Below are 27,974 nucleotides of genomic sequence, written 5' to 3'. Positions count from 1 at the left end.
CCAGAATCAATAGAAAAATGTGTTTAATCAATGCCTTTGTGTCATTACCCTCCCATCTTGTTTTGTTACAGTTCAGAGTGAGTGTCTGGGTCAGAAGTGGGAACGCTAGAGGAGGAATCCGTCGCTTCTTTTAACATTACATGTTCTTCGATATTCACATCTTCCTCATCCTCTTCTTCCTCTTCCACTTCTCCTTCAGGAGGGTGCTGCTGGGTGGAGTTCGATTCCTGCATGTCCATGGCTTTTAGGAAGTCGTAGAAGTAGGCATTGGGAGGCCAGCTGTCCTCACCCAACATCCCTACAGACAGAACAAGACAGAGATCTAGATGTGGTGCAACACAAAAGAACTTTGGGCCCCCACAGTTTGGTCCTGAAGTTAAATTTAAAATCATGAAAAATAACACAACATTTACAAAGGAATCAAAATTATTTCTGTAATTTCCAAGATATTGAGAGATATGAGAGAAAGTGACAGACAGAATCCAGATATCAGCCTTTAAAACCTCTAATAGGCAAATGACAAGTCAATTTTGAAAGGGAAACTTCAGAGAGTCCAATGCTTTTTTAAACTGAAGACAAACACAAGATTTACACATCCAGTCAAAAGAAACGTTCTGGAAACCACCTTGCAAGGAAACATGGTCCCAGGAAGTATAAACTTTCAGGTCTCTGGTTTCTCTGCGGAGAATGGATGGAATGTGCTGCATGACAATCCCTTGGTCTAGATAGACTGAGACGAGTCACAGCGAGACCGCTGTCTTATCTCGACACTTGCCTGCCCCAGCTACAGAGTTCAAAGGTTAATGGCTCCGGACAGTTGAGGTTTAAAGTATCCACAATAATCACCTTCATTTAAAGACCCTGTTTACAATCATTACATGTTTCACTGCTCGGCTCAAAGCCTCTTGCACATACCTTTCACATTCCTCGAAAGGGAACACCACAAGCTCAGTCCTGTCGCTGCTTTATCAATAAGCTAGTCTGTCTGTAACCTCTGCGGAGTACATGTGATTATATGTGTGACTCAAGAAAGATGATATACTGGAGGAAAAAAGGGGGAGACATTATGAGCTAACCCCTTTTCTCCAGGACTGTAAGTTTACATGGGAGGATAGCTGTCACATCTTAATCTGTCATTTCTTTAACGCTTTTTTTGGATTTCTTTATATGAAGTCATTCACATCTTTGTATAGAAACATTTAACAGACACATGGCTCCATATTTTACTAGAGTTGTATTTTATGTAATTGGACACATAACCTGCCTGATTAGAGCCACAGAATTTGAGGCTCTAATCAGCCTCTTCTGATGTCTCATAAAATGTCACATTTGCATTTAAGCCTTTATCAGCTGCACTTATTTCACTGTTTAACAAACTCAAATGAGAGTAAATGTAGGTCAACAAAGTGGAAATGTACCCGCACAATCTGCTGGAAAGTCACTGCAGGTAGTCACCTAATCACTGCATGTAAGCAGGCAATTACTACGGAAAAGAGCGTCAATGCTGCTGTTAAAAACGTCATCGCAGCAACTCCTACTGCTTGAGAGATGACGACCTCTGCGTTGCAAAAAGACCTGCCATGTTTGCTTTGATGTGGTCTACTCAGTCATTTGCTTGCTGCTTTAAATAGTGCGGGGAAATTCTAATTTGTTTACAATGCAGACGGAACACAGACAAGCAGACTGCATTAAATACAAGGTGTTAATGTGAGAGTCTAAGTGGCTTATTCATTACGGATGAAAACGCATCCAGATGCAGCCTGCATTTTGGTAGGTGCTAAAAGGGCTGCTTAAAGAAAAATAAAAACAAGCTAAAAGAAAAATTCTAAGGACCTATAAGAGTGAATAAAGAGGGGGGTAAAGATGTTTTTTGCCAGTATTGTTGGCTTTTGGGTTCAGTTTTATAGGCTTGTATGTACTTGTACTTCTACTTGATTTAAAACATATCTGCAACAGAGTTCAGGCAGTTTTGTTGTGCACAGCTTTGAGCTTGTGGTGGGTTCAAGTTTGCTTGGTTAGTCAGCTGGTAGATCTCCACTGCTGATTTTCACAGTGTTTGTTGATAAAGATCTGGAGCTAGATGCAGATTCAAATATCTCTAAACATCTACAATTAAAATAACAAATTGGGTTTAAACATTCTGTGCTCTTATGTCATAATATCATATTATTTACTTTCCTATATACTGCTGGCTTTTATTTTCTTAACTCGTTGCTGTGCAGCACCTCCCCCTCTTACCTGCTGCTGATTCAGTCCCACCCTCGATCCTCTGCAGCCACTGCAGGACAGACGAGGCCACTATAGGTGTGTTGGGGGGGTACTGATAGATTTCATCTCCAGAGGGCAAATGGGTGAGGACTAGAGCAGGGAGGGGGGGCATTGAGCCCAGGTATGACCCCAGGACAGACATACCAGCTGGAGTACGACCACTGAAACACACACCAACAACAGATACATATTTACACTACATGATAAACTGAATTTATTTATGTGCATGATGGATGGATGGATGGATGGATGGAGCAACAAAGCTGGTGCCATCTGGTAGGGTCATTTTGATAAATGACTAAAGAATTGATCAGTAACATTGATTGATGTACATACAGGTGGATCCAGCAGGCCAGGTAGCGCTCCATCTTCCCCCCTCCCAACGCCACCACTCCTCTCATCTCCTCCACCAGCGCCTGGTTCTGCCTCTGCCCGATCTCATCCTCCTCCTCTCCCACAAAGAGGAGGAGGAGGGCTTTACCCAGGGAGAGGAAGGACGGTAGGTTTTCCACTGTCAGCTCAGGCTGGAGATAAAACAGAGATAAGAAGGAAGGAGTGGTTCAGATGTACATATTATTCCAGTGATTTCCTGGACATTTACATCCCTCTTTCCCAACTTCTGCTGTTAAGTGGCTCAACCTGAGTAGACTGACGAGACATTGCTGCAGTTCAGTCTTGGTGAAAATGAGGACAACAGCACCACCAAAAGGAATACTTTGTCATTACACTTCAACGATTTGCCCTCACAGCACCAGAAACTAATCTGGAGCCAAATCCATCAGCACAATAAACACTCCTAGAGTGAACTGAACTTGTCTTGTTGAGCAACATCTGCATTAAAGATGGCTGTCTGCACATCAGTGATTTTGTTTAGACATGAAGCATGACCCTGCTCTTGGACGTATTCAGGAAAACCCTTCTAAACTCTGAGGATCCACATATGGAGCTTGTTATCTGTGACATACTGTGAACAATTCTATCTTGGCTTTCACATATTTCCAAGAAGTTGCGCCCACATCATTTATTTACGGCTATTTAATTTCATGAGATTTAAATGAAGATAGGCCCAGATGAGGGTTGAGAAACGCTGGGACTTTAGACTTTTGGCTCTGTTTGAACGGTTTATCAGACAATAACAAATAACTTTGTTTAGTATTTCCCAATGCAGTCAGGACTTTTTATCACAGTCAGACAAACAAACACATAGTCTGATTTACCAGCGGATGCAGCAGTGCAGTGTTTATGTGTGAGAGCAGCTCCTCAGCAGAGGTAGACAGAGACAGTATGGAGGGATGAGTGTGTGTCTTCCAAGATGGAAATACCAACAGTGCAGGAAGGTCCACAGTGTGCTCTGCTGCCCTGAACAGCAAACATAAAACACAAAAAATACCTGACTAAATTTTAATTATCTTTGATCTCGACTTAGACGTCCTGAGTGAATTCTACTCCTTAAAAACAAACAGCTCCTGCTCATCCTTTGGTTATGTTGTGTTTGATCAAATCCAGATAAAAGCACTCAAAGCACTTCAAGTGAATGAGTAAAATTCATCTTCAAACTGTCAGGGACAAACTTGAAACAGCAATGGCAAGACTGAATTTAGAGCTGTTACCATTTCTCTGCCAGCCCATCGGTGAGCAGTCCGCTCAGCACCTCTCCTCTTAATGAGTTTGCTGCTTCAGTAAACAGCGGCACACCTGACGAGACAAACAAATAACCATTACATCATCATGTGATGTTACGCTGTTAGGTTATGAGTTTCCCCAATCATAGCAGTCCCCCGCATCACGTCACTAAACTCACTAACTTATTTCTGGTTGTGAAGATGCAGACATGTGACACAAACATCTCACATTTACAAACAAAAATTACAGCTAAAGACCTGCAAGGCAATCCTCTGTTTTGCAAGAAAGCGAGGGCAAACTGTTTTGTACCATGTGCAACACTGTGGTGGAACACAAACAGTTTTCGACCACAAAACACACCCGGAGAATGGCTGAAATGTGTGCTGTACTGACAACAGACAAAATAAGTCACCCTGACAGAGGCTGCTGTATCCACATCTATTGCACATGCTGAAAATATCAATTGTTGTCCATAAACAGTTCACTGAGCCACACTGATGCACTGGGTGACATGATCCTTCATTACCATGAACACATGAATCCCACACACATCATCATGCTGCCAGAAATAGTTCTGAGAGACTTAACCACTGTGTGAAAAACTCAGCTCCATCATTTATTTGAATGGAGCTCGTCCACTGACACAGCGGGGGTGCTCATGCAGAGAGGAAAAGGGTTGAATCCAGCTCATTATGCCAGACCACAACATGCCCACCTACAGCAAGCACCACGGAGGCCAATCAAATACATGCAAGCACACATTCTTGGTAGATTACATTGTAACACGAATTTCCACTGTTAACCTCGCAATTGTAAATAGCTGTCATCGTAGTTACTACTATAAACTGCTGTGCGTTTAACCTCACAGATCTGTTCCTCAAACTGGACTTCCCGGATCCTGTTTCTTGTCTCACACTGGTACCTGAGGCACAACCACAGCCACAGGGATGTTTTCGGACCTGTACACCTGCTGACACTCCAAATGTGTATTCATCTGCAGCTGAAAATAGTCTCCGACAGATACACTGTTTACTCCTGTTTAAGTAACACCAGCCTTATACTCAACTTTTGGGACATAATTAGTCTAGACCTTCTGATTAACTGAGGCACAGTTGCTGTATGAATTAAAAAGTGAAAACCACTGCCATCCCATCCCTACTGAACATGTCAAAAGTCCTCTGTAGCCAATAATGTTCACTGATTTGCGCATCACACCAAAACACACAACAGCCGCCTTACCTGTGTGTGTTTGTGTCCTGAACAGTCCCAGTACTCTGCCGGGCTTGTAGCCTGCTAATTCAGCGTGAGGTACTTGAAGGAATGATGTCACTTCCTCTTGGGTGGACAGTAGTGCAGGAGACTCTGGCTGGCTCCTGGTTAAAGGAGAGACAAATAAGCTGTGTGTATTGTTCCTCCGGTATCTAATTCTTATCGAACAATAAATACAAGAAAATTTATATATTAAACAAGACAGGACAGTAGACTGACAGTTCCTGACTCTTGAGCCTAAAAAGTCTAGAAAGAAAAAAATATAGCTGAGTAAGACAACATTTTGGTCTGACTGGTCTCGTTGTGCCTTGAGGAGACACTCCTCAATCAAAACATGATGAAATAGAAGCACGGATTGAAGTCTGGGGGCAGTTATGGGCCAAAAAAGCTTTGCCTGTGGAGAACATCCTGAGTTATAGAAAACATAACCAGCCATCTACATAAGCAATGACTCAGAGACTCCTACAAATTGAAAATATATTTGTACAAGCTCCCCAACATGGATTTACATTCTGTGTGTTTCTGCTTATTTTCTCTGCATCATTCTGATAAAATCATGTCTTTTTTCTGGTTACTATCCTCAAAAACGCATTTGATGTCCTTGCTGTATCTGAAATGATGTCCAAGACAAACATCCCTAAAGGGACATTAAAGTGTATTGCATCCTTTCTTGACTTCCTTTATCATATATGGGGTTAGAACCTTCACAAGCAGTGTACTTTGGTTGTTGTTTGCATTAATGTAGATGATCAAATTGTTTGTAATTGGTTGAATGAGCCCCATAGTGACTTTTGCCTCAAATGTAGAATATGTAATTAGTACTGTACTTAAACAAAGTTGGGGGACTCACAAGACACAGAAATTAAAATGTCAAGATCGAAGCAGCAGTGTGAGATATGCTGACGTTTTATCAAAATTCTCAAGTAACAAAATTAGCTTTAATAATGACTACCTCAGTGCTTGAAAGGTTGGTGACTTGTTTATGTTAATGTTGCGCTCTCCATAACTCGGACTGGAAGAGCACTTAAGTGAATGCACTGCTATAATTCAACATGATGTAATTCAACTCCTCATTTCAAAATAATTTCAAAGACAAATTCCTGTCTGTGGATTCTTGGAAAACTCACAGTACGATGAAGCGATACAGCGCCTCACTACCCAGCATGCCTCTGTAGTGCTGAGCTGTCTGCTGGGGGCGGAGCAGCAAGATGCTGGGGAAGGTCGTGATTGGCTGAAATGGGAGGGAGCCGCCTGGCTGAGCAGCGCAGAGGTCAGTCCACTCTCCACAGTCGACCGCGCACATCTGGACGTCAGAATCTGAAGAGACTGATTAATCAGGCAGACATTGAAATCAAGTCAAAGCTTTGATGATATCTCTGTTCATCTGTTAAGTCATCAGAAACATCAAAATGATAAATAACCTCGAGGAGATCTCCTACAACCCCAGAACTTGCCTATGAATGATCCTGTTTTTAAGTTTTCTTCAGTATCAAAGTAATCCAGTAGATGTCTGTACATACATTGCAAACAGGGACTACTTGTAGCTAGTTTGGCTACTTTTAATGGTACCAATTTACCAAAATTGAAACATACTGACTCCATGGAAACATGATACTTCCTGTTTAAATCCCCAAAAGACCACATTATGGAAACTGTAGTCCCAAACCTTAGAGCATGATTATACCTCAACTTAAAGCAAGACTAAAACTCCATTTGCATGGGACTTATATCACCTGAGGACCTCATGTGATTTAGAAATTACTTCCTCCCCATCTGTGTTTCGTGCAGCACATTCTTACAAGATGAGCAATGTCTTTTATTTCGCTCTAATTTACTGACATTATCCCCCCGATAAGACCCTACACAGCACCACCAGCAGTGATGTACAGTGCTAACCTCCATTTGTACGTTAAACAAATAGAGCTGATTCTGATGTCATCATCTTTTGAGATTTTGCTCTTTAGATAGATTTGAGCTTGCTCATCCTGCAAATGGGTCCATGCAGTGTAGAGAGATGAGCCTCCTACAACCAACATGCTGCCAAAACTTTTATTTATAATCACCAATGCAGCCTTTTTTAAATTCTGTGTTTGACAAAATCTGGTTGGAAATTCAGGGTGGAATTTCTACAAGACAAATTATAGACACGGGACATGGTCACGGGATAAAGATCACAGACAACCTGCGCCATTATTCCAAATCACACAAGGTCCCCAGGTAATACCAGCTCCATGTAAACAGGATTAAATAATACTGATAAGAGTTACAAAATCCATTAATATTAACTTTTTTGTGTTGCACAATAATAAAAAATAACATTAATAAGACTCAGAAAGTCCCATCAATATGTTCCTATATTCCTGGAGCACTGACGTCTCCTATATCTTTTCATATAAAAATGTTAGTTTGCCCTGTTGTTGAAAATATTTGTACATGTAGACAAAAAGGTCAACAATTAAAAATTACCCACAGTGTCAGTCTTTGAAAACCATAAAAACTGCTCTTCCTATGCTTTCCTGTTTACCTTCAAGTATCTCTGCAACTTCAATGAAGGAGCTGAGGCAAGACATTGAAACAGCATCCCCTGGTGGTAGAAGCAGAAACTACAGTTAATACCATCCACATGTATTGTAACTTGTATTAATTTGCTTCCCATCCTTGACAGGACAGTAGCAAGAGCGTGGCTTACATCTGAGGTAGAAGAGCACCACTGTCAGGCTGCTTTGAACTACTGTGGCGTGGAAGTTGTTGGAGGTTAGTTGGATAATTAAGTCCATGTCCAGCAAGTTGCCTCGACTTTCGTAAAAAGACATTGCAACTTCATCGTCCAGCTTGCCTGGAAGCAGACAAAGAAACACATAAACACACAGATACACTCTCCTGTGTCTCTCTTTCGCCCTCAGTTTTACCATCAGACACTTACCAAAATGTGTATCCTCATCATCCTCCTCCACCCCCTCGTCCTCATCTTCTTCCTCGTTATCTTGATTTTTGAAGAGCTCCAACACCTCATCAAGGACTTGCAAGGTCAAATATTTCACCTCTGAACTCTCAAACCACACACACACACACACACACACAGGTAAACACACATGGGTAAAAATAACAAGTATTCTTATCTTGTATTGATGTGTGGGATCATAATACCTTCTCAGGCAGCCTGTAAGCAGCATTATATTCACTGGGTGTTTTCACTGCAGGACTCTGCCTGATAACACACACACACACACACACAATAAAAAGAATAAAGCACAACACAGAGCTATATGTTTAGGATGCTCATAGATGATGTACCTGTATCTCTTACCTGTGTACGAGCACCAGCAGGGCGAGGCCCCGGAGTCTCCAGGCCAGAGTGGTGGCTGTGTCCAGGTCTAGGTGCTTGGTTGCAGGACGAGAGAACAAGAAGACCTGGGGGGTCTGTTGGTAGGGGAACTGAGGGAGCTGGACCGAGGAGGGGTCTTCATAAACTTCAGTCTGGCAGTGGAGGGACAAATACAGTTATGTACAAATCCACACATTGTATTCACTTTTGCTTTTTATGGTTTTTTTTTTTCTGACCTATGCTGATGAAATATGTTTATTTTGGATTAAAGGTGTCTTAAAGTCGTAAGTAGAGCTGAAATGATTATGCTGTTTTCACATGGAATCAGGCAGACAGCAAACGGCTCAGGAAAAACAAACCAATAGTCCGATGGAATAGCAGGATCACAAAACAAAATGTGTGATGATAAAATTCTTTTGAACTGGAACTGGCTTTAAGGCTCCTGAGAACAATCATTTCAAGTGATAGAGGTTTCTGTATTTACAGCTTCACTCTCCTCCTCCATGTCTGCCTAAATCACGTTACCTTGTGAGGCGGCAGGATTCTAAAGATCCCAAAATTACTTGAGACTCACATGATCGAACAAGACTCCAGCCCTGATCTGCTACATAGTCTGCCCCAAATAGCTCCCGCAGTAGAAACGGTATTGCCAAATCTTTGTTGTTTCCCATCTCTCTCTCCTTCATTTCCTGTCAGCTCTCAAACCAGAATGATTTTTTTTCTGTTGACTGATTAATTCAGTGATTCTCGACCATGGGGCCAGGACCCCTTCAAGGGGCCACAGCACAATCATAACCAGTAGACATATGCAACCAGTGACAAAAGGAAGAAAGAAGACGTTGCTCCATTTTAAGGGGTCACACAATGAAAAAGGTTGATTAATATCCTGATCATTTTAGCTCTAATAACTTTAAATATAAAGGAAATCTTTGCTTAAGTGGCTCTATACTTTCATCCTACTTACCACCAGTGGAGCCTCCATGAGCTGCAGGAAGGAGTGGAGGCTGAGGGTGGACAGGGGTTTCCTCATACGGGTCAATGGGCAGCGCTCAGAGGACTTTGGAGTTGTACAGTGGAGGAACCACACTCGAGACGAGTGAGACAACTCATTGACACTGAAAGACAGACAAAGAGACACAAAGTTAATACAACCTTTCTTATAAAACATACTCCTCAGCTTTTAGCGGTTTGATGACACATTCAGATTTTTTCAGACTGCCTCAACATCATTACGTGAAATGAATAAAACAGATGATGTTTCAAGACAACTAATGTGCAGAGGCAAGAAAACTTTTCCCTAGAACATTCCTGTGCAGTTGGCAATGCAGTGTTTGGCTTGGCACGTGTCTAACTGACAAAGACTCATTCGTAGTCTACAAAAAAAACAACCAAATTACTTTGTCATAATGACTCTACAGAAGGGTTCGAACCATTCATCCAAAACATATTTCCTCATCTGATGTTTTTGTGAGCATGGTGGTGGAGAGTTGCTGCTCCAAACTCTCCCATGGGTGTTCGGTGAGGTTAAAATCGGAGGAGTGTGTCAGGACGAAAAATTGCCAGTTAGACAAGGCTTACTTCAATAAATCAGTCCTCCTTAAAGGGAATTAGGTTTCATAATACATGATGTTTAAATAAGTCTAACATGGATCCTTCCAGGTTCAATGCTTTTCTCAGAAAACATACTGTGCGGACTGCAAAGGCCATGGCATATGAGTCACATCTCAGAAAAGAAAAGAAAAGAAAAAAGAAAAGAATAACCTACCCTAAGTGCTTCAAAACTGGGCCCCCAGTTATGAGGATGAACTGGTATTTGGATCCGTACACATATGCTGTCTCCATCATTGACCTGTGCTCTTAAGTGATACAATCAGCAGAAACAATATAATTAATTTAATTAGTCATTAAAGTCAATCAATAAATGAGACAATCTGTGTTGCAACCTTACACGATCATGCGATCCATGAGTCAGTCCTTAGACACGAGCCAGATAACCTCCATCACTGACATTTTGCTTCCAACCTCAAATTCTTTTTCATACCTTGTGTTCCCAGACTGCGGACGTAACCCAGCACGATATCCTTCTTCCTTCTGACGGCCTTCTCCATGGCCAGCAGGTCGGTGTCTGTGTGGACGTACTTGACCTCTTCTCGCAGAATAGCACTGGAAGAGAAAGGCAGAGAGAAAAAGCTGTCATTATTCTGGATCACTGGGAGTCTGCATGAGAACACAAAAAATAGTACTTCACAATGGAAAATATTAGAGAAAAAAGACATAATAAAATAAATCATGTGAATAAATTGCTGCTTACTTACAACAGGACTTCAGAGACGATGGAGTTGACGTCAAACACAGTGTCTAAGTCAAAACCCAAGAACTCCTTACCACCCCTGACAGAAAGACAGACGAAAGTTGAAGAGAGATACAACCAACAGCTCTAACAAGTACTGTACTCCACACAACCGACCTGAACAGAAACGCTGTATGCAGTGCCCTTTCTTCTGTGCAGTATGTGTGAACCAGCTCTTTATTGCAGTTGACCTAAACAGAAAGAACAAAACAATACTGAACTGTCACCTCTCCATCCATTCACTTCCTGATATCTGTGTCCTCAGTTAATAAAAAAAAAAACTATGCTTTGATGTCGGCTTCAATGACAAATGGAGCACATTGCACTGAGAGGACTACAGTTACCTTGCCAACCAGAACTCCGTAATCCTGCAGAGCGTCAGCAGACTTCCCCAGCTCCACCAAGAAGAGAGAGATGGTTGGAGAGACTGGAGACACAGAAATACTGTTATGTTTGGATCTTTGCTGATATGGCAGCAAAAACTGATGCATAGAGAATGAAGGACTCCTATCATTAATATCATGAAACTGGAACTTGGCATTGCATGTTATTAGACTATCTACCATTGTCAGCTGAAGGCTATCTTTTTTCAAGAAGGTCCCGCAGTTGTGCGCCTATTCCTGACATAGGGTAATAAGGGCTTCAACAACCTCAGAACCTCAAACCATGTTTGCACTTTTAAATTATATTCAAATACTACATGTACTCTACTATTCCAGAATAAAACAACACAAAATCTTATACAAATATATCTTGTCTCTCTTCAGCATTAAATGGCCTTAAATTCATCAAATCACACATCTGAGAAGAAGCTAGATGTAAACTTTAAATGTTAAAGGTCGCATACTGTTAAAAAGTCAGATTTCCATATCTTTTTTAATCATGAAGAAGGCACAGGTGCTGTATAGGACTTCTGGGAAGTTGTGATGTCACAATTATACTGTATAAATTTATAGCGTCATTATAGTGCCATAACAGTCATTCCCCGTCTGCAATGATGGTGCAGAGATGCTGAAAGCACAGACGTGGAAGACCCTGAAACAGTGATCAATCAAAGCAGTCTGGGGTATTGTTTTTGAGGGGGACTTAAAGAGACAGGTGCTAAAACTGTGTGTTTCAGATAGAGGGTGAATACATCTATATTAGGGCTGCCACTAACTATTATTTTCATTGTCGACTAATCTGTTGATTATTTCTTCGATTAGCCAACTAATCATTTCATCGAAAAATGTGTTAAAATGTTGAAAAATGTCGGTCTGTCTCGCCCAAACCCCAAAATTACGTCATCTAATGTCTTGTTTCATACTCACGCCAAAGGGTTTTAGTTCACTGTCACGAGAGAGTGTGTAAAGCTGCCAATATATGACCGTAAGAAGCTGCAGTAAGAGTATTTTGGGGTACTTTAATAGTGCTTTTTTATGAAAAATGACTCAAACCGATTAGTCGACTATTAAATAGTCACCGATTATTTTAATAGTTGATTAGTCATTGATTAGTCGACTAATTGTGGCAGCCCTAATCTATATTCAGGCAGACAGTATGAGAATAATAAAATGATTTTTGAACATTTAAGCATGTGAATTTGCTGTAGTAGAAACCCCATTTACAAGTATTAACCTGAAAGCAAGCATAATATGGGACCTTTTAAGTTCCCTATAACATTACAAAATTCTGTGAAATTTCTGTGAAAGAAATATTCTAAGTGTGTCTGGCTCTGACATTTGGAGATTAAGACACTGGAGTCTACCAACTACTTTTACTGACAATACAAATTTGGAAAAGGCTGCGTGAGTGACTTACCTTGATGCTCAAAATAGATGAACATCATCTTTCCAGAATGCAATTTCTCATAGAAGTCTGCAGCTGTGTATTCTATCAGATCAGATGTGTTGGCCTTCTCTGTGCATCCTCCTGACCTCATCCACAGCAGGAAAACAGCAATACACATCCACATCTTGGAGGACAGATTGCTTTGAGCTCTCTGTGGAGGAAAAAAATATGGTAATGAAAGATGTATACGCGTTATTAGCATCGAGGAATAAAAAGACAAGAACTGTGCTGTCTGTGCATAACTGTTTAGCAGACACACATGAGGAGAATGATCCCATACAAACCAAGGATAACAATATGAACGCTCACTATAAATCCATATGACCTGCACTATATTATTTATAACCGTATCATATTTGTTCGTCCGTTACATGGAGCTGAATAGGAACACATTAAGTTAAGTGACAACAAAGATGCTAGCTTGTTACCTGAGAAAGTCGAGGTTTGGTTAAAGTTCACCTTTTGTCTTTCCAAGTGTCACAAACGCTACAAACCACAGTTAAACCCGTGGTGAAAGAACATGAAGACATTGTGACGCTAATTATAGGCAGCAGCTTCTTCTACGAGTGTAAAATCCCGAAGAAAGTCCAAAAATGGCGCTTTCTGCTTTACATCGAATTGTAAGTAATGCTAGCAGATTCATTAGCTGGGTATGTTAGCTAGTGATGCCGTAAAGACCGTTAAATGTAAAATAGACATGTCAGCATATGTCCGTGGGAGATGTAATGTTAGACCACCGATAAAGTAAGTTTTCAAGGTTATTTTTCACCAAGTTACACAGTGAAATGTGAAAAATGTGTCTTCAGGGAATGATGCTCCATATTTCGACAGTGACAAAGCTATTTCAGTTAAGAGTACTTCCGGTTATCGTTTTAAAATAAAATCCTCAAATGAAAAATGTGTTGCATTTCAAAGTAAGTTAGTGCGTACCGCTCTTAAGATAACAAAAAAAATGTTACTTTAAGAATCTTGAGTTGGTGAGAATACATGTTATTCAGAAAGACTGCTGTTCAATTAATGCGAGCCAACATTTAAGCTTTTATTTTGAAGGCAGCACCGCATTTCCGTAACTAACGGTTATCGCTTGTCAACTTGACGTAAATGTCTGGTTGTTGTTTTGATGCCTCTTTCTCTGGGAGTGACGCCCACGTGCTTCATTGAGCCAATGAGATCCGGGAACACTTTTGACTTGAACAAATGGCCAATCACAAGCGCATAGAGGGCGGGCACTACTGCAGCTGACATCATCATAAACCAATGGAGTGAGGAAGCTGTGGAGGTTGGGCGGCAGTGTTAACCAATGAAACAGCGCAGTGGGGAAGTGGGTGTGAGGACGTCTTTCTAGTGGGAGCTTTAGCTCGGAAACTGGCGAGAATCGGTGGCTCAACAGTCAGCTGTTTCTCATTAAAATTAGTTTAACGTTGAGCCAAGATGGCGGCCCATGAAACAACAGTTTCCGTTTCAGTTGAGAACAAGGGGGCGGGTCTAAAACTGCATCACAGCTGATCTGGAGGTTTTTCCCCCTTAAGTTGTTTTCTGCAGAGAACAGCTTTGCAGAGGGGGGACCTCTCTCTTGTTTTACATCTTGTTGTTTTTAACCTGGCGTTTTTTAAATCTACACCCTAATTTTTCTTCGGATTTATACCCCAGCGTTGCTTCACGATGCCACTTCTTTTCAGAATAAACTGTTTTTATCGCAATTTTTCACCCGAATACCCTCGTCTTTTTTGTCTTCCACGGTGTGTTTAGCCCAGGTCTGACCCACTTTCAGTGTTTTCGCCCCCACAGCATCCCATGTGTTAGCGCGAGCCGTCAGTGGAAATGTTTTCAGCAGGAGAGGAGGTTAATTCCCATTTGTTTACCTCACTGAAGGAGTCCCCTGGAGCTGCAATCTCCCCAACACTGGAGCTCAGTCTAACCACCGTCTACACCGTCCTCTACTCCTTCCTGTTTGTTTTCGTTTACCTGCAGCTCTGGCTCATTTTGCACTACGGACACAAGCGCTTCAGCTACCAGAGTGTGTTTTTGTTCCTGTGCTTGCTGTGGGCAGCGCTGAGGACGACCCTTTTCTCTTTCTACTTTAAAAATGTGGTGCAGGCCAACCAGCTGCAGCCTCTGGCCTACTGGCTGCTCTACTGCTGCCCTGTCTGCCTGCAGTTCTTCACACTCTGCCTACTCAACCTTTACTTCACACAGGTAGGACTGCATTGTGTGTTTGTGTGTGAGAGAGACAGAGAGAGGAGGGTGTGCTGTGTTTGTGCGACCTGATTTCACAAACCAGCTGACACTGCAATTTTGTGTACACTCTATTGACACACAGTTTAACTTCCATACAGGCAAATTAAGCTGTTATTCTGTTCAACTGTACTCTATTGACCCATGTGAAGGATTCCTATTAACCCAAGGTCCTCAATTCCTGTTCCCAACATCACCCACCACCCTGTGGGCAAAAGCTCTTCAAGGATGATTACCCAGCTCTTGTTAACAGTGCAATTTACCAGTTTAATTTGACACATTGAATTTGCAGTTAACAGCAAAGATAAAAGACCAGCTGTATAAAAACTACAGCTCCCATGAGGCTTTGACAGTGCTCCTTTGGCACAGGTTTGTTGGGCATTTTCATTATTTTCTGATGTTTTATTGACTTAATAATCAATTGTTGACTGAGAATATAGTCGCAGAGCAGCTCAGTTGTCACTGAAAATGAGTGCCAGCCCTGCATTAAACTAAAAAAAAAAATCTGATTTTCATATTGGTGGGTACATTTATTTAGAATAGGCTTGAGGCATATGTGTCAATGAAGTGTGGTTATCTGGAAATAACACATAACCTTTAAAGAATAGTTCGACCTTGTGTCAACACTAAATTTCGTGGTCATTGTGAGGTTTCCAGGCGACGAGCAGTGACTCCAGGAAGTTGCACCCAGCTAAGAAGTCCTGCACGTAACCCCCTGGCCCCCAGGAAGTGTGTCAGGCTTTGAAGACAATTTTTGTAGCAGCCAAACACGTAATGCCAAAGGGCCCAAAAAGACTTTTCCCCCATAGACTTACATTATGAAAGAGATGCTTTAAATCAGAAGATACATTTTTGAGCACCATAACCTCCACGAAATGACTCACTGAACCATTGGGATTTGGTCCATTAACATTTACAAAGTCTAGAAGAGCCGCATGATTAAATCATTTTTAACCCCATTCAAGTTAGCTACATGCTAACCTGGAAGTAAGCCACTGGGCCCCACAATACAGAAGATCTGGGTAATTCCATACCACAGAAAACAGGCTTTTTTGGCTTCACGCGTCACTAAGCAACTTTAACAGGAATAAATGGGGTCCTACCTCCAACTAGAGTTGCCACCCGTCCGGTTTTTCCCAGAATTGTTCTCTTTTTTCATCAGCTGTCCTGGGAAAAAAAATCTCTCCCGGGACACAAGTTGTCCTGTTTTTTGGGGAAAATGCAGCAGCAGCAGGCCAAGGAGTCGATCCAGAATCAATGCAATCAGTGCAACAGGCCCCGAATGACGCATAGTGTGTCCAAATTCACACCTGTTCTTCTCTATGGTTTTTCTCCGCGACCGTGCGTCATAGCGAGAAGCCACACATACCACGTGAAACAGCTTTCCGAATGTTTTCACAGCAACAAAAAAATGATAGTTACACTAAAATTATGTATAACAGAGCTTTCATACAGCTATAAATAAATCACACTATAAATACAGATCAACTGTCTACCAAATAAAATCCTGACGAATTTCTTTACAACCCATTATACAGATCTTGTTATCAGTCACTTCATATAGTGAGGAATATCGTATCTTACCACGTCTTAGGCTGCGCACCCAGACAACTGAGGCCTAATTATGCATGCTGACAGGGCCATAGTCACCATATATATTGAGGGGGACACGTGCCCCCCCCCCCCCCCCCCAATGCCCAATTTTTTTTTACTGCAATCAAAGTGGAAAATATTATCTTGGAGGACATCATTGCACTTGGTTGACTATTTTTCTATTATGTTAGATGTAAATATTGCATGTTTCTTTCAGATAAAACACATTTTTGACTTGTGAATGAGTTAATGGAATTTCGTGCAATAATGAAAAAATACTGGCAATCATGTCCACCTGGCACAAACCACATGTTTTGGACAGCTGTGAAGTGACAGAATGTCCCACCATCATGGTTCTTATATTGCCAGATTCCAGAGAGTCTCCCCTCTTCATATATGGCAGAATATGTCAACTTCCAACTTGCTATGGTGAGATACATGTAAAAATGTAAGAATTTAGGCACACAGATTTGTTTTTTTCATTGATATAAAAATTAATATAAAATACAGGCACATAGAAGGACATGAAATGATGGCAAATCTGGTCTCCTATGTCCGAATTTCATGTTCATTGGTCAGTCTGAACTGGTAATAATGGCTGAGCCCTCCGCCTCAAACATTTGGTCAAGTGTCCTTTTTTTTCACAAATCCAAGGTGGCAACCCTACCTCCAACACTGTATCCAGTACCCTTAATACATCCATGGTAACGCCCCATACACGATAAATAAGATACAATATGAGTTAATGGGCTTTAAATGTGCTGTAAGCGACATTTTTTTACCTTTACATAAAGTTAGGCTACCTTTCCCCATTGTTTCCAGTCTGTATGCTAAGCTAAGATAGCCATCTCCTGGCTTTAGCATCATACTTAATGAACAGGCATGAAAGCGGTATCAGTCTTCTTATATAACTCTTAGTAAGAAGGCATACAAGCCTGGCAAAGTAACCTTAAACTCACATTTTTGCTTGTAGAGTTTCTGTCATAGCCAACATTTCTTTTGTGCAAATGGGGAAATGTGGCTACCATCAGCCTACATGTTCTATAGCAGAGTGGGTTGGCTGACTTAAAGAAGCTGTTTTAGGTTGCTGTTGGTTAGAAAGCTCTTCAGATTGACTCACTTCATGTCCTGGGGTTAGAGACGTTAAGATCTGCCAGTAAAAGCCTGTGTGGCATTATCCCAGCCTCCATTGACGTGTTTCATTCGATAAGTGCACAAGACTCAAAGCAAATGTCCCTGTCAGCAGCATGTTCTCACAAACTGTGTGTGACGTGTGCACGAAAAGACACAGTTGGTCAGTCACAGTTCTTTAAACACCTGCCCACTCAAAATGTCAAAGACCTGTTTGTTCCCCTTTTGGAAAACACCTCCACACTTTGGGGCTCACCACCAACACAGTTCAGTCTCTGCTTCAAAGTGAAACACAGTGTTGTCTCAATCACACACAGGGTGTGAGTAGAGAGGATGCTTGTTCAAATGGCTGAGTTGAGACTGGGTAATGAAGTCAAGGGTGTCATATGACTGCTGAATAAACATTGTCGCCCATCAGCTGATCTGTGACCTGTTAAAGCCTTCAAACTACACCCCGACTGAATAAACATCTTTGGTTGTTGTGTTGCTTTGCATTAAACATGTATGGTGAAAACAGCTGCACTCTGTCTTTCCACCACCACCACCACCAACAACAGATTGGTTTTCTTCCATGTCATTATAGGTTTAAAAGCATGTGTCTCTATCTATGTTGGGAAAACCATGTGACTGACCAGCTCAGTGAACAAACTTTTCCTACTTGTGGTTTCATGTCTGGCTGGGTCAGACCTGAGTAATAGATCACATTCATATTTTTTCCCACAGTAGGCACTTTGACCGTCCTGCTGCATTCTTATTCATGAGTGGTGAAATAAATCACTTCTACAGTCTCAGTTATACCAAAATGATCAATCAATAAAAAAAAAATATATAATATATATATATAACTAAAACATTCAACCAGCTATAATCAGCCATCTGATGTTAATGTTCATTTAAATGACTACCAGGAGGATGTGACAAACCCACAGTGAAAAATCACCCGATCTACAGAGTATTTTAGTGTCTTTCAGCTCATTGTTTTGGTTTTCAGGCTCCGACAAACCCCCTGTACACTACCTGCTCAGTAGCACACAGCAGAGAGACACTGTTAATGACTAGCTGGTGAACATAGTGGAACATTTAGCAGCTAAAGAGCCTTATGTTTCACTCAGGAGTCGGTGGAGACCAAAACAGAGCTCAAACAGAGTGAATATTGGATTGACATTGATCAGGTGAACACAGATATGACTCCTAATGAACTAAATTAAATTGATGGTTAATATGAACATGGCTAAAGAAGATTTCATTGGTCAAATTTAGGTTATTTTTTGCCTACTGATGTCACAACTACAGGCTGAGAAACATGTAAACCGCCAACCATTTCTCCTGTGCCTCACCTTAGATTGTATCTTTCAACTGAAATTTCTCCCAGGTGCCAAACATGTAGGAAACTTATGGTAGCCCACTTGGAAACGCAAATGGCTCTATCTAGAGCTGGTTGTGGATTGCCCATTCTGAGCTACTGTAGAAGCAACATGGTGGACTCTGTGGGAAAGGATCCACTCCTTATGTAGATATAAACAGCTCATTCTGAAATAATGAAAGCACAACAGCTCTTAGTTTTTACAGTTAATAATATGATATACTGTTGCTGCAAATATACCCCCCTAAATCCTACACACTGGACCTTTAAAGGGTTTACAAGATTAATAATAGGGGCCATAAGATGCTGAATGGGACAGAAGAGAATCAAAAACTTGTTTTGTCTACAAAAAGTTATGCTTTCTGAATTGCTCTAGTCCTTTAGGACTCAAAAAACCTAGATAAAATAATTTGTGAAGGGACAATCTCTTTGGTTGAACTGCTCACATCTCATAGAAGTTGACACAAGCCATAAAGGTCAGGAACCACTGTATTAACATATAATTAATCTATGAGTCAGCACTGCATTTTAATTAATTTAGGGGTAAATGGAATCGCCCTCGCTGACTGATCACGGTTGACATTTGCATTTAATGATTTTATGTGTCATCAAATGAACATGACTCATTTAAATTCCTTATTCTATCCAACCAGCAGACCAAACCACAAAGATTTTGAGTTTACATCAATATATTACAAAGCAATGCATCAAATATGCACATTTGTGAAGCTGGAACAAAGATTTTTTGGCATTTTTCTTGAAAAAATGTCAGTTTATTTACTCATCATTTCAGCTTTAGTTGGTGTACGTGTGTGCTCAAAGTGCATAAAGCATCATCACCTACCATTTGCCTCATGAAAGAAAAAACAGTTTTCTGGACTGCCTCAACACAAGCACATAAAATCTGTCTTTCAGTGAAGATACTGCTCAGTATCATGAATAATTTGTTCACCCAATGTCACTACTCAGTTCCTGCATTACTGCTCAACAGCTCCATTTGATGTTGAACTCAAATGTCGAGAACAGAGCGCTGGTATAACATCATGCCATCGTGAGACGCTGTGCCATCTGACACATACACATGTATGGAAACACTTGTGTGTAGTGTGTTTTCTGATGAGTCAGGCATGACTCCTGACCTGTGATTTACTTCCCACTTATTACATTTTAGCTCCCTCTCACTACAGAGAATAATAATGTTCAGTTACATACTATCAAATCTTTTTCTCTACTGAGAGAAGACAACATTGATTAGCTCTATTTTCCATCCATTTTCGAGGTGCACGTATAGTGTGCATAAAGTATGTAATCCGGTCATGTTCTGTTGGCTGGCTGCCTCATTTCTAGGTTACAAATTACCTCCTTCTGGCCTACATTCTCACACAAAAGGCTGAGTGTTGTGCGTGTGTGTGCTTAAACTCAGTGTCTCTGTGGCCATATCCTCTATCATATAACATCAAAAGTGAATCATTGTCATCAATAATCATGCAGACTGCCAGTCTGCCAGACTGGAGACTTTGATCAGAGATAGTATTGTATATATCTGAATGTTTGTTATTAACAGAACAAACTACATTGTGGAAAACATTTTTTAAAACCGTAAAGTCATTCCAGAAGGTGAATGAACTAGACCTGTCAAGGCCAGTGTCCCAGCTTTTGTACACTTAACTAGGACTTGTGTCCAGCTGGATGTTTTTTACTGATAACATGGTGGCAGCTGGCAGATCATGTTCAGCTTTTGTTTGACTTTTAGCTAGTAACAGGCCAAATTACATTTCCCTACAGCATATGGAGTAAAGTCTCATATTGTCAGTGCCTCCTCTAGGAAGGTAAATCTCCATTGTGATTGAGGCAAATTAAAGTCACTGTGTAGAGGCTGCTGGGATGACCTGAACTTACTGCTGGACTCTGACTTGATATAAGTGTATTAGGGCAATTTGGGCTATGAAGCAAATCGCTCAGCAAAACTGCTTTATTAAATTATTGGACTTAAAGGCTTTCTTTGCACCAGTTGGATGAAGTACCTTCATTTGTTAGGTATTTAATTACCCGAATTCACCACAAACTGACAGTTTTATGAGATTATTTGTTCTGTAAATAATTAGAATTTCCCAAAAATGTAATATGAGTAATTGCTCTGCAGCCTGAAGCACACAGACAGGAGAGGCAAACCAGGCAAATGTTTGGGGCCCCCCAAAACAGGATTATATCTCAGCCAAAATACAGTGATTTCTCAAAATGCTCAGTATTGTGCACTAATCAACTGTATAAGCTCATTATGTTGACATTTAGTTATACACCTTTTTCATATGATTATAAAGTCATCTAAAAACAATGCCAATCAGCATTAGTACCCATACTTTTTCTTCAGGAAAAGCCGCATAGTGTGTATTGTTGTCATGATATAAAATGACATATACTCAACAACACTCAACATTTTAAAGACCTACCTGCAGATGTTAAGACTGGTCAGTGCTGAGTGGTGTGGTCCTTTTTCTTCAACAACACTGTTTGCATTGCTGACTGTCATTGTCTTGTTGCTTACTTTTGTTTACTTCGCAAGATGGAGTAAAGTAACATAAATTTGTTTACACTGTCTCCACCCTTGTCAACTGTCAGTCAGGCCTGGAAGCTAAAGGAGCATTTATGAAGACCCTTTTTTCTTCCTCTAAACTATAAAATAATTATTAAACTACGTTGACATTTTTTTTTTTATCTGCATAAAGAAATTAATTTGATTGTTTTAGGACTTCAGTTGGGTTTAATAGTCTGTGTTCATATATACACACTATTATGTGATGTTGGTTCTTGCTTGGCCCCTGTTTTTCTTGTATTATCTGAATGTATGCTGCATAACTGTGTGTGTATGCATTTCAATGACACACAGGAATCTCTTCAGGCTTTGTTAAGTTCACACTCTTCTCCTAAAAAGAAACCTACCCTCCTCCACTCTCTTTCCTGAATGTCAATTTTTTAAAACACCTTATTGGCATAATGGAATGTATATATGTATTATTATATGTACATTACTGTATGTGTGTCATGATATTTTATCTTTCTTTAGGTGATGTTTAAGGCAAAAGCCAAGTATTCCCCAGAGCTCACCAAATACAAGTAAGTCTGCCTTTTAATGTTTTTGGTATTTATACAACATGCAGTTTCCAATTTTTTGCCCTTGTCTTGACTTTTATCAGAAATAAATCTAAAAGCAACAGTCTATATCTACATCCAGTAACATATGTGTTTGTCCCTTATCGTTTAACGACATAAATTTTGAATATGGTTGTGCGATTTCTAACAGTTATCATACTCCTTCCTCTGCACCACCAGCTTTCTTTCTTTGCCTTTCTTCTCTCACACACTCACAGTTGGTTTGCAGTTTCAACACCATGAATTTTAATTAGTTGTTGTTTATGAATAAAGTCCCATTTGTTTTGGCCCTTCTCTTACTGACTGTATTCTCCTCTCTCTTCCTCTCTCCAGGGTTCCTCTGCGTTTGTTCTTCCTCTGTCTCAGTATATTTTTCCTGGTGGTGAATTTAACGTGTGCATTGTTAGTGCAAGGAGCTCTGGAGCGCTCTGAATCACCGAGGTAAACAAAATAAAACAGTAATAGAACATTTTCTCCCATAGAATAATGCCACATGTCGCCCCCACAAAGCAGTTATACCTAAGTGTCTGTGTTCTTCTTCTTACTGTCTCCAGTGATGGGGGTATCAGACATGCAGTACTGGCCCGAGTCTTGATCAACGACAGTCTGTTTGTCCTGTGTGCTGTCTCTCTCGCCGTCTGCATCTTCAAGATCGCCAAGATGTCCTCTGCCAACGTTTACCTTGAGTCCAAGGTAGGACTAAAAACATATTGGGAATAAAAAGTTTTAAAGATTTAGAATGTATCTAACTTAAAATTCTTGCACTGGTGCTTTGTGTTAAGCCAAAATTATTTTGTTGTAGAAAAACATGTCAGTATTAAAGGATCCAAAAATGTAAGTTAACATTGTGGTAGTGTACTCAAGGGGGTTTCCATAGCATGTATACCTTGCTACATCCCATGCCATCATACTTTATTATACTACATTATGTTAATGTGTTCAGATTTTGGCATCATTTCATATTATAAATAAATTACATTTCTATATTTATACAGACAAATCTAAGTGCCCTAATTTAGTTTAAATGCATTAAGTACTTTTAATACTTTAACTACATTTTCCTATGTATCCTTACATACTTTTACTTAAGTAACAATTTTAATGCAGGACTTATACTTGTGACAGAGTATTTTTATAGTGTGGTATTAGCACTTTTATCTGGATACTTCTTCCACCATTAAAACCATCTGCTTCTGTTATTCATCAGTGTCACCCTGCAATTTTCTCTCCATATGTTTTTGGATAGATATTTTATTTTTTGCCTATCAATATTTTAGTTTAGTTTTTACCCTTACTATTTATTCTTTTACTTTCTCTATTTATCTGTACTATTGCTATCTCTGTGTTGCTGCAACAACTGCATTTCACCCCTGGGGATCAATAAAGCTTTATCTTATCTAGAAGAAAACGCAATGTCCCCACGTCACACCAGCTTAAACAGACATTTTCAGTATTGAGAAATCTACCATTTTGAGGTAAATTTGTATGTGGCACTCATACTCTCATTTCTAAAACGTTTTCGGGATATGCTTCACTTTATAAACGTCTGTTAGCTCAAGCTAGCTAAGCTACCACGGCACAGCGTTCCAGTGAGTAATGGCAGCTAGCTAGTAGCACTATGATGCTAACTCTCAGACTACACAAAGTTAGCTCTTGTAGGTGATTAGAGATTAATTCCTAACGGGTCCCAGACCTTTAACTAACAGTACAGAAACTTCACGGAAACATCAAACCCCAGACAAATAACATTAGCATTAAATAAATAAAGTTAGCATATGTATTATTCCCGCTGCAAACAGACATTCTGGATGCTAGCAGCGTTAGCATTAGCTTCCTGTGGTTAAATACAAAATATACCAGACCCCAGCGGTACGTTATATTAAAACCTCATATTAGATGACCACAGAAAGTTACAGCTACAGCTATAGCTAAAGCTGCAGTTTTAAACAAGGTGGAACAATATGAGCTGTGGTTTTACTCACCAGTTTCTGTGCAAAGCTATCACGAGATGCTAATAGCTAATAGCTAAAAAGCTTTTCCCATTTTTGCACAGAAAATACCCACGTTAATATTTTTCAAATAATATCCTGCACCACTGGCAGCAATGGTGGCTCATGATTCTTACTGTAGACATGTACAGATGCTTAAATTTATGTCTCTCAAAACTCAATTTCTGGCTGTTACTGGCCCGTGCAGAGGCCTCAGTCATCTGGTGGGTCACATCTGTGGCCCATATCAGACATTCAATTACAGGCCAACAGCCAGCTGATGCATGACTTGTATTAAGCACACTAACTCTTCCACCAGGGTACATCAGTGTGCCAAGCTACAGCCATTGGAGCCGTGGTGATCCTGCTCTACACATCCAGAGCCTGTTACAACCTGGTGGTGGTGGCCCTGTCGCCACAGGACAGACCCAGTCCCTTCAACTACGGCTGGTACAGCGTCTCGGATCAGGTACTGCACCACGTGTGTTCAGTTATAGATGGAAAACAAGCTTTTATTTAGCCAGAAACCCAGTGCCCAATGTATGTTAGTATGTGTGTGTGTGTGCGCGTGTGTGTGGCCAGTCTATCTTAGGAGATTTGTGAAAGCAATGCTTAGTGGGGTAAAGGGCTTTGTTTGGCTATAAATAACTCCCGTGTGTGTGTGTGTGTGTGTGTGTCTGTGTTTCCTGACCTACATCGTGGTTCAGGCCTTGAGACAGACAGCCCATTTTAAAGGATGTTTGTTTGTGTGTATTTGTGGGCATAATCTGATATTATGAATGATTTCTTTAATCTGTCTACATGCCAGCTGCCAGTCAGTCAGCATATGTGTCTGTGAGTGTGTGTACCATGCGTTTCCCCTTATTCGTGTTACATATAGTAACGAATAAGAGCACAATTGCCAGCGTATGATATCCAATATATTCTGGGGGTTTGCTTGTTTGTTCTATCAGTTGTTTAGTGTTTTCAAGGTTCAGGTAATGAATATATTATACACTGTGTTTGTGGGTGTTACAGGCCGATGTGCAGGAGATCAGTGGCGAAGCCTACATCGTGTTTGGGATCATTCTGTTCTTCTGGGAGCTTCTACCTACAAGTTTAGTGGTGGTTTTCTTCAGAGTCCAGAGACCCAACCAAAACCTGGTAAAATAACATGTTAAAAGTAAAAGTGCCAGCAGTAATCTCTCAGACAGAACTGTGAAGTATAATGGACATCTCTCTAACTCTCAGGCTCCAGGAGGGATGGTCAACAGCCACAGTTTCAGCTCCAGAGCTTATTTCTTTGACAACCCTCGACGGTACGATAGTGACGACGACCTGTCCAGGAGCATTAACAGTAGGAGTGATCGGGCCAGGTGGGCACACACCCAAGCACAAATACAGTCTTATAAGCTTTGTATTGGAAAATCAATTCCCTGACTCACTAGATTACTTTTGATTGATTTTACTTTCACTTCCTCTTCTTCAACACCTCCTCTCAATCCTTCTCTCAGTCTCCTCTCCACAACCCCCCAGCCGGGTACATCCAGTTGGTACGGCTCTATCCAACGCAACGGGACTCTGACTGCAGGCGTTGCCTCCGCCCCGCAACCACCATCTTCCACAGCCCCCCTCCTCTTTGCCTACGGAAACATCCAGAGTCACAATCACCACCACCATAACTACTACTCCACCCCGCAGAACAACAACTACCACCATCATCATCACAGTAACTACTTTTCCACACCACAGAATTATTACTGTGGGTCGCAAACGTACTTCTGCACCCCACAGAACTAAGCAGGGCCCATGTTAAGATTGAGAAAGACTAATAACTAACAGTTTCCTGTGTTCTTGTCACCATTTTGCTTCCCCAGATACATCAAAGCAGGTACTTTTGAGTGATATTCTGAGGCGTTGCTCCGGATTAGGTTGGGCCTAAAAATCGGTTCACGTAATTTATTCTAGAGAAATGTGGTGGCATCAGTAGGGAGGTTGTTGTGCCATTATAAACTGCATTGTTAGGACATCTATGCCTTTACATGGCATGTATGGACCAGAAGGAAAGCAAGCGCAGGCCATGGATCAGAGTTATAGCACTAATATGGCAAACACACCTACACAAAACTGCAAAGACCAACCTTTTTCTGTTAAATGTTTGGTCGGTTATCATTGCTAAGAATCATCAGGGACCAGATAATCATCGCTTTCATTATCCTCTCCTTGTAAATTTCATCTAGTTGTGCTTCTCTATGGAATGAACCATTCCAGACAGAAGCCATGTTGCTTGCTAGCTAATTTGGCTAATGCCGAAGCCACCATGGTCAGTCAGTCAACATTTCTGGATGTAAAGGCGTTTCATTAACTCGGCACTGGTCAAACTATGGTTGTCAAAAATGGTTTGCGTGACTGTCTTCAATGGACACATGTGATGCAATCATATTAGCATTAAAAAGGGGCAATTTTGGCTGGAAAAGAACAGTGAAGGATGCTAGCTTGAAAGCTTCATCCTCGATCCTCATGAAGTCTTTTCTGACAATGAAAACCAAATGATATGCGTCTACAAAGGGCATTTCATGGTGTTTCTCACTTTTAGCTCATGACAGGAATTAGCTGTTGCTAATTTACCATCGGCTGCTGTTGCAGTGAGAGGTAGCTTATCGCTAATGCTAACACACTGTTATCTGTTTAACCGAGAAAGTTCTCAGTGACTGAGAAAAACTGAAATACAAAAAGCTAATTATAAACTTCCATCAAAGACTTGGTAATATTATCTTGTTGGTGGCAAATTATCATTAATTTTTTTCAAACAGTGATTGTTAATTTTGGTGCCACAGAAACATAAAGTTGTACAAACGCCGTTAGCAAGCTTGACACTTTAGCCTGCCTACTCAGTACTGGATTTGTGTTTAGTTGTGTAAAATATGCTTATTACAGTTTCCATGGCTGTAATCAAATTACTGGTCAGTTTATTTCAGTGTTCACGAGAATCATCCATGTAAACTGCTTACAGTCGCAAAAAAAAATATGTGAAATTTATATGTAGCTGCCATATGCGTGTTATTGTCAATCTCAATAGCACAAGCTTGGATACATAAATGTGTGAAACATCAAACGAATGCATTTATAGAGACAATGAGTGATGGAGAAACAGTTTCAACAGATAATGACCGACTCAGGCTTGAAAAAAATCTGCTCAGTTACAAGAACATGCCACTGCTGTTGGATGAGAATACTACAGTGGTCAGATCCAGGTTTCCTTCCCCTTAATTATACAGAGGAAACTATATGAAAACCCAAGAAAGGGAGTGCCATACTGTCAAGTTGCTGAATGTGGGGAATTAAAAACATCATTGATTTAATTTGGCAGTAGCATTATCAGTATCATGGCTCAAAGTATTGGCCTACAATATTGGAGTAGAGATCCACCCTTGGATTGTTCATTAACAGGGTGAAAATGTGTGTGAAACATAGTTTTGACCAAAAACCTCTTATGTTATCTGATCCTTTCTGAGCTGTGAGGCAACAATTTGCACTTAGAAATTCACCTTAAGAGAAAAAGGCTACAGGCCTAAATGTAGGATTGAACCTCCTACGTGTTTTATGTATTTTCTTCAGTCATCGTCTGTATTCTATATTTGACTATTTATCCTTTGTGAAAGGAAATTATCAATGTGCCATCACATTTTATCATATCTAATAGTTTCATTCCTTAAGGAAAATATTTTTGCACAAGAGATGTTTGGATGATGTGTTTTTAATTGTTTGTATGTCGAGTTAATCGATTTCTAATCCATGTGGGTTTTTAAGTCTGTATGTGTGTGATCTTAGAATTTAGTTTTTGAAGTTTGCTTTTATACATGTTTTACA

At 40.5% G+C, this 27,974-nt stretch overlaps 2 protein-coding genes across 5 annotated transcripts; one reads left to right on the top strand and one right to left on the bottom strand.

The window, feature by feature from the left end:
• Positions 1-6: 6 nt before the first annotated feature.
• Positions 7-17,749, bottom strand: txndc16 (thioredoxin domain containing 16). 4 transcript variants are annotated; one of them, XM_033615482.2, is made up of 20 exons: positions 17,614-17,749; positions 12,636-12,816; positions 11,180-11,262; positions 10,953-11,026; positions 10,801-10,875; positions 10,527-10,648; positions 10,251-10,341; positions 9,450-9,600; positions 8,468-8,637; positions 8,308-8,368; positions 8,084-8,210; positions 7,850-7,996; positions 7,685-7,744; positions 6,288-6,486; positions 5,131-5,264; positions 3,879-3,963; positions 3,486-3,627; positions 2,605-2,792; positions 2,239-2,429; positions 7-298 (listed from the first exon to the last, which is right to left on the bottom strand). In XM_033615482.2, exons 2-20 carry the CDS (start codon positions 12,787-12,789, stop codon positions 66-68), a joined length of 2,487 nt encoding a protein of 828 aa, XP_033471373.2. In that variant the 5' UTR covers positions 12,790-12,816; positions 17,614-17,749; the 3' UTR covers positions 7-65. The 4 variants fall into 4 exon arrangements, with proteins under 4 accessions (XP_033471373.2, XP_033471372.2, XP_033471371.2 ...); XM_033615481.2 differs by lacking the exon at positions 17,614-17,749 and adding an exon at positions 16,485-16,539; XM_033615480.2 differs by lacking the exon at positions 17,614-17,749 and adding an exon at positions 16,004-16,141.
• Positions 14,198-27,696, top strand: gpr137c (G protein-coupled receptor 137c). Its single transcript, XM_033615483.2, has 8 exons — positions 14,198-14,861; positions 22,052-22,101; positions 22,471-22,578; positions 22,692-22,830; positions 24,445-24,594; positions 25,143-25,268; positions 25,356-25,480; positions 25,619-27,696. Exons 1-8 carry the CDS (start codon positions 14,487-14,489, stop codon positions 25,902-25,904), a joined length of 1,359 nt encoding a protein of 452 aa, XP_033471374.1. The 5' UTR covers positions 14,198-14,486; the 3' UTR covers positions 25,905-27,696.
• Positions 27,697-27,974: the final 278 nt, after the last annotated feature.

This window comes from Epinephelus lanceolatus, chromosome 24 (assembly GCF_041903045.1).
Source record: "Epinephelus lanceolatus isolate andai-2023 chromosome 24, ASM4190304v1, whole genome shotgun sequence".
NCBI classification, from domain to species: Eukaryota; Metazoa; Chordata; class Actinopteri; order Perciformes; family Serranidae; genus Epinephelus; species Epinephelus lanceolatus.
This window is presented reverse-complemented; position numbering and strand designations above follow the sequence as displayed.

Coding starts and splice junctions, on each gene's coding strand:
- txndc16 (XM_033615482.2), bottom strand. CDS start 12,789: ATGTGGATGTGTATTGCTGTTTTCCTGCTGTGGATGAGGTCAGGAGGA. Junction 2,793..3,485: donor CTGCACTGCTGCATCCGCTG/GTAAATCAGACT, acceptor TTTTATCTCCAG/CCTGAGCTGACAGTGGAAAA. Junction 2,430..2,604: donor CTGGCCTGCTGGATCCACCT/GTATGTACATCA, acceptor TGTGTGTTTCAG/TGGTCGTACTCCAGCTGGTA.
- gpr137c (XM_033615483.2), top strand. CDS start 14,487: ATGTTTTCAGCAGGAGAGGAGGTTAATTCCCATTTGTTTACCTCACTG. Junction 22,579..22,691: donor GAGCGCTCTGAATCACCGAG/GTAAACAAAATA, acceptor TACTGTCTCCAG/TGATGGGGGTATCAGACATG. Junction 24,595..25,142: donor GGTACAGCGTCTCGGATCAG/GTACTGCACCAC, acceptor TGGGTGTTACAG/GCCGATGTGCAGGAGATCAG.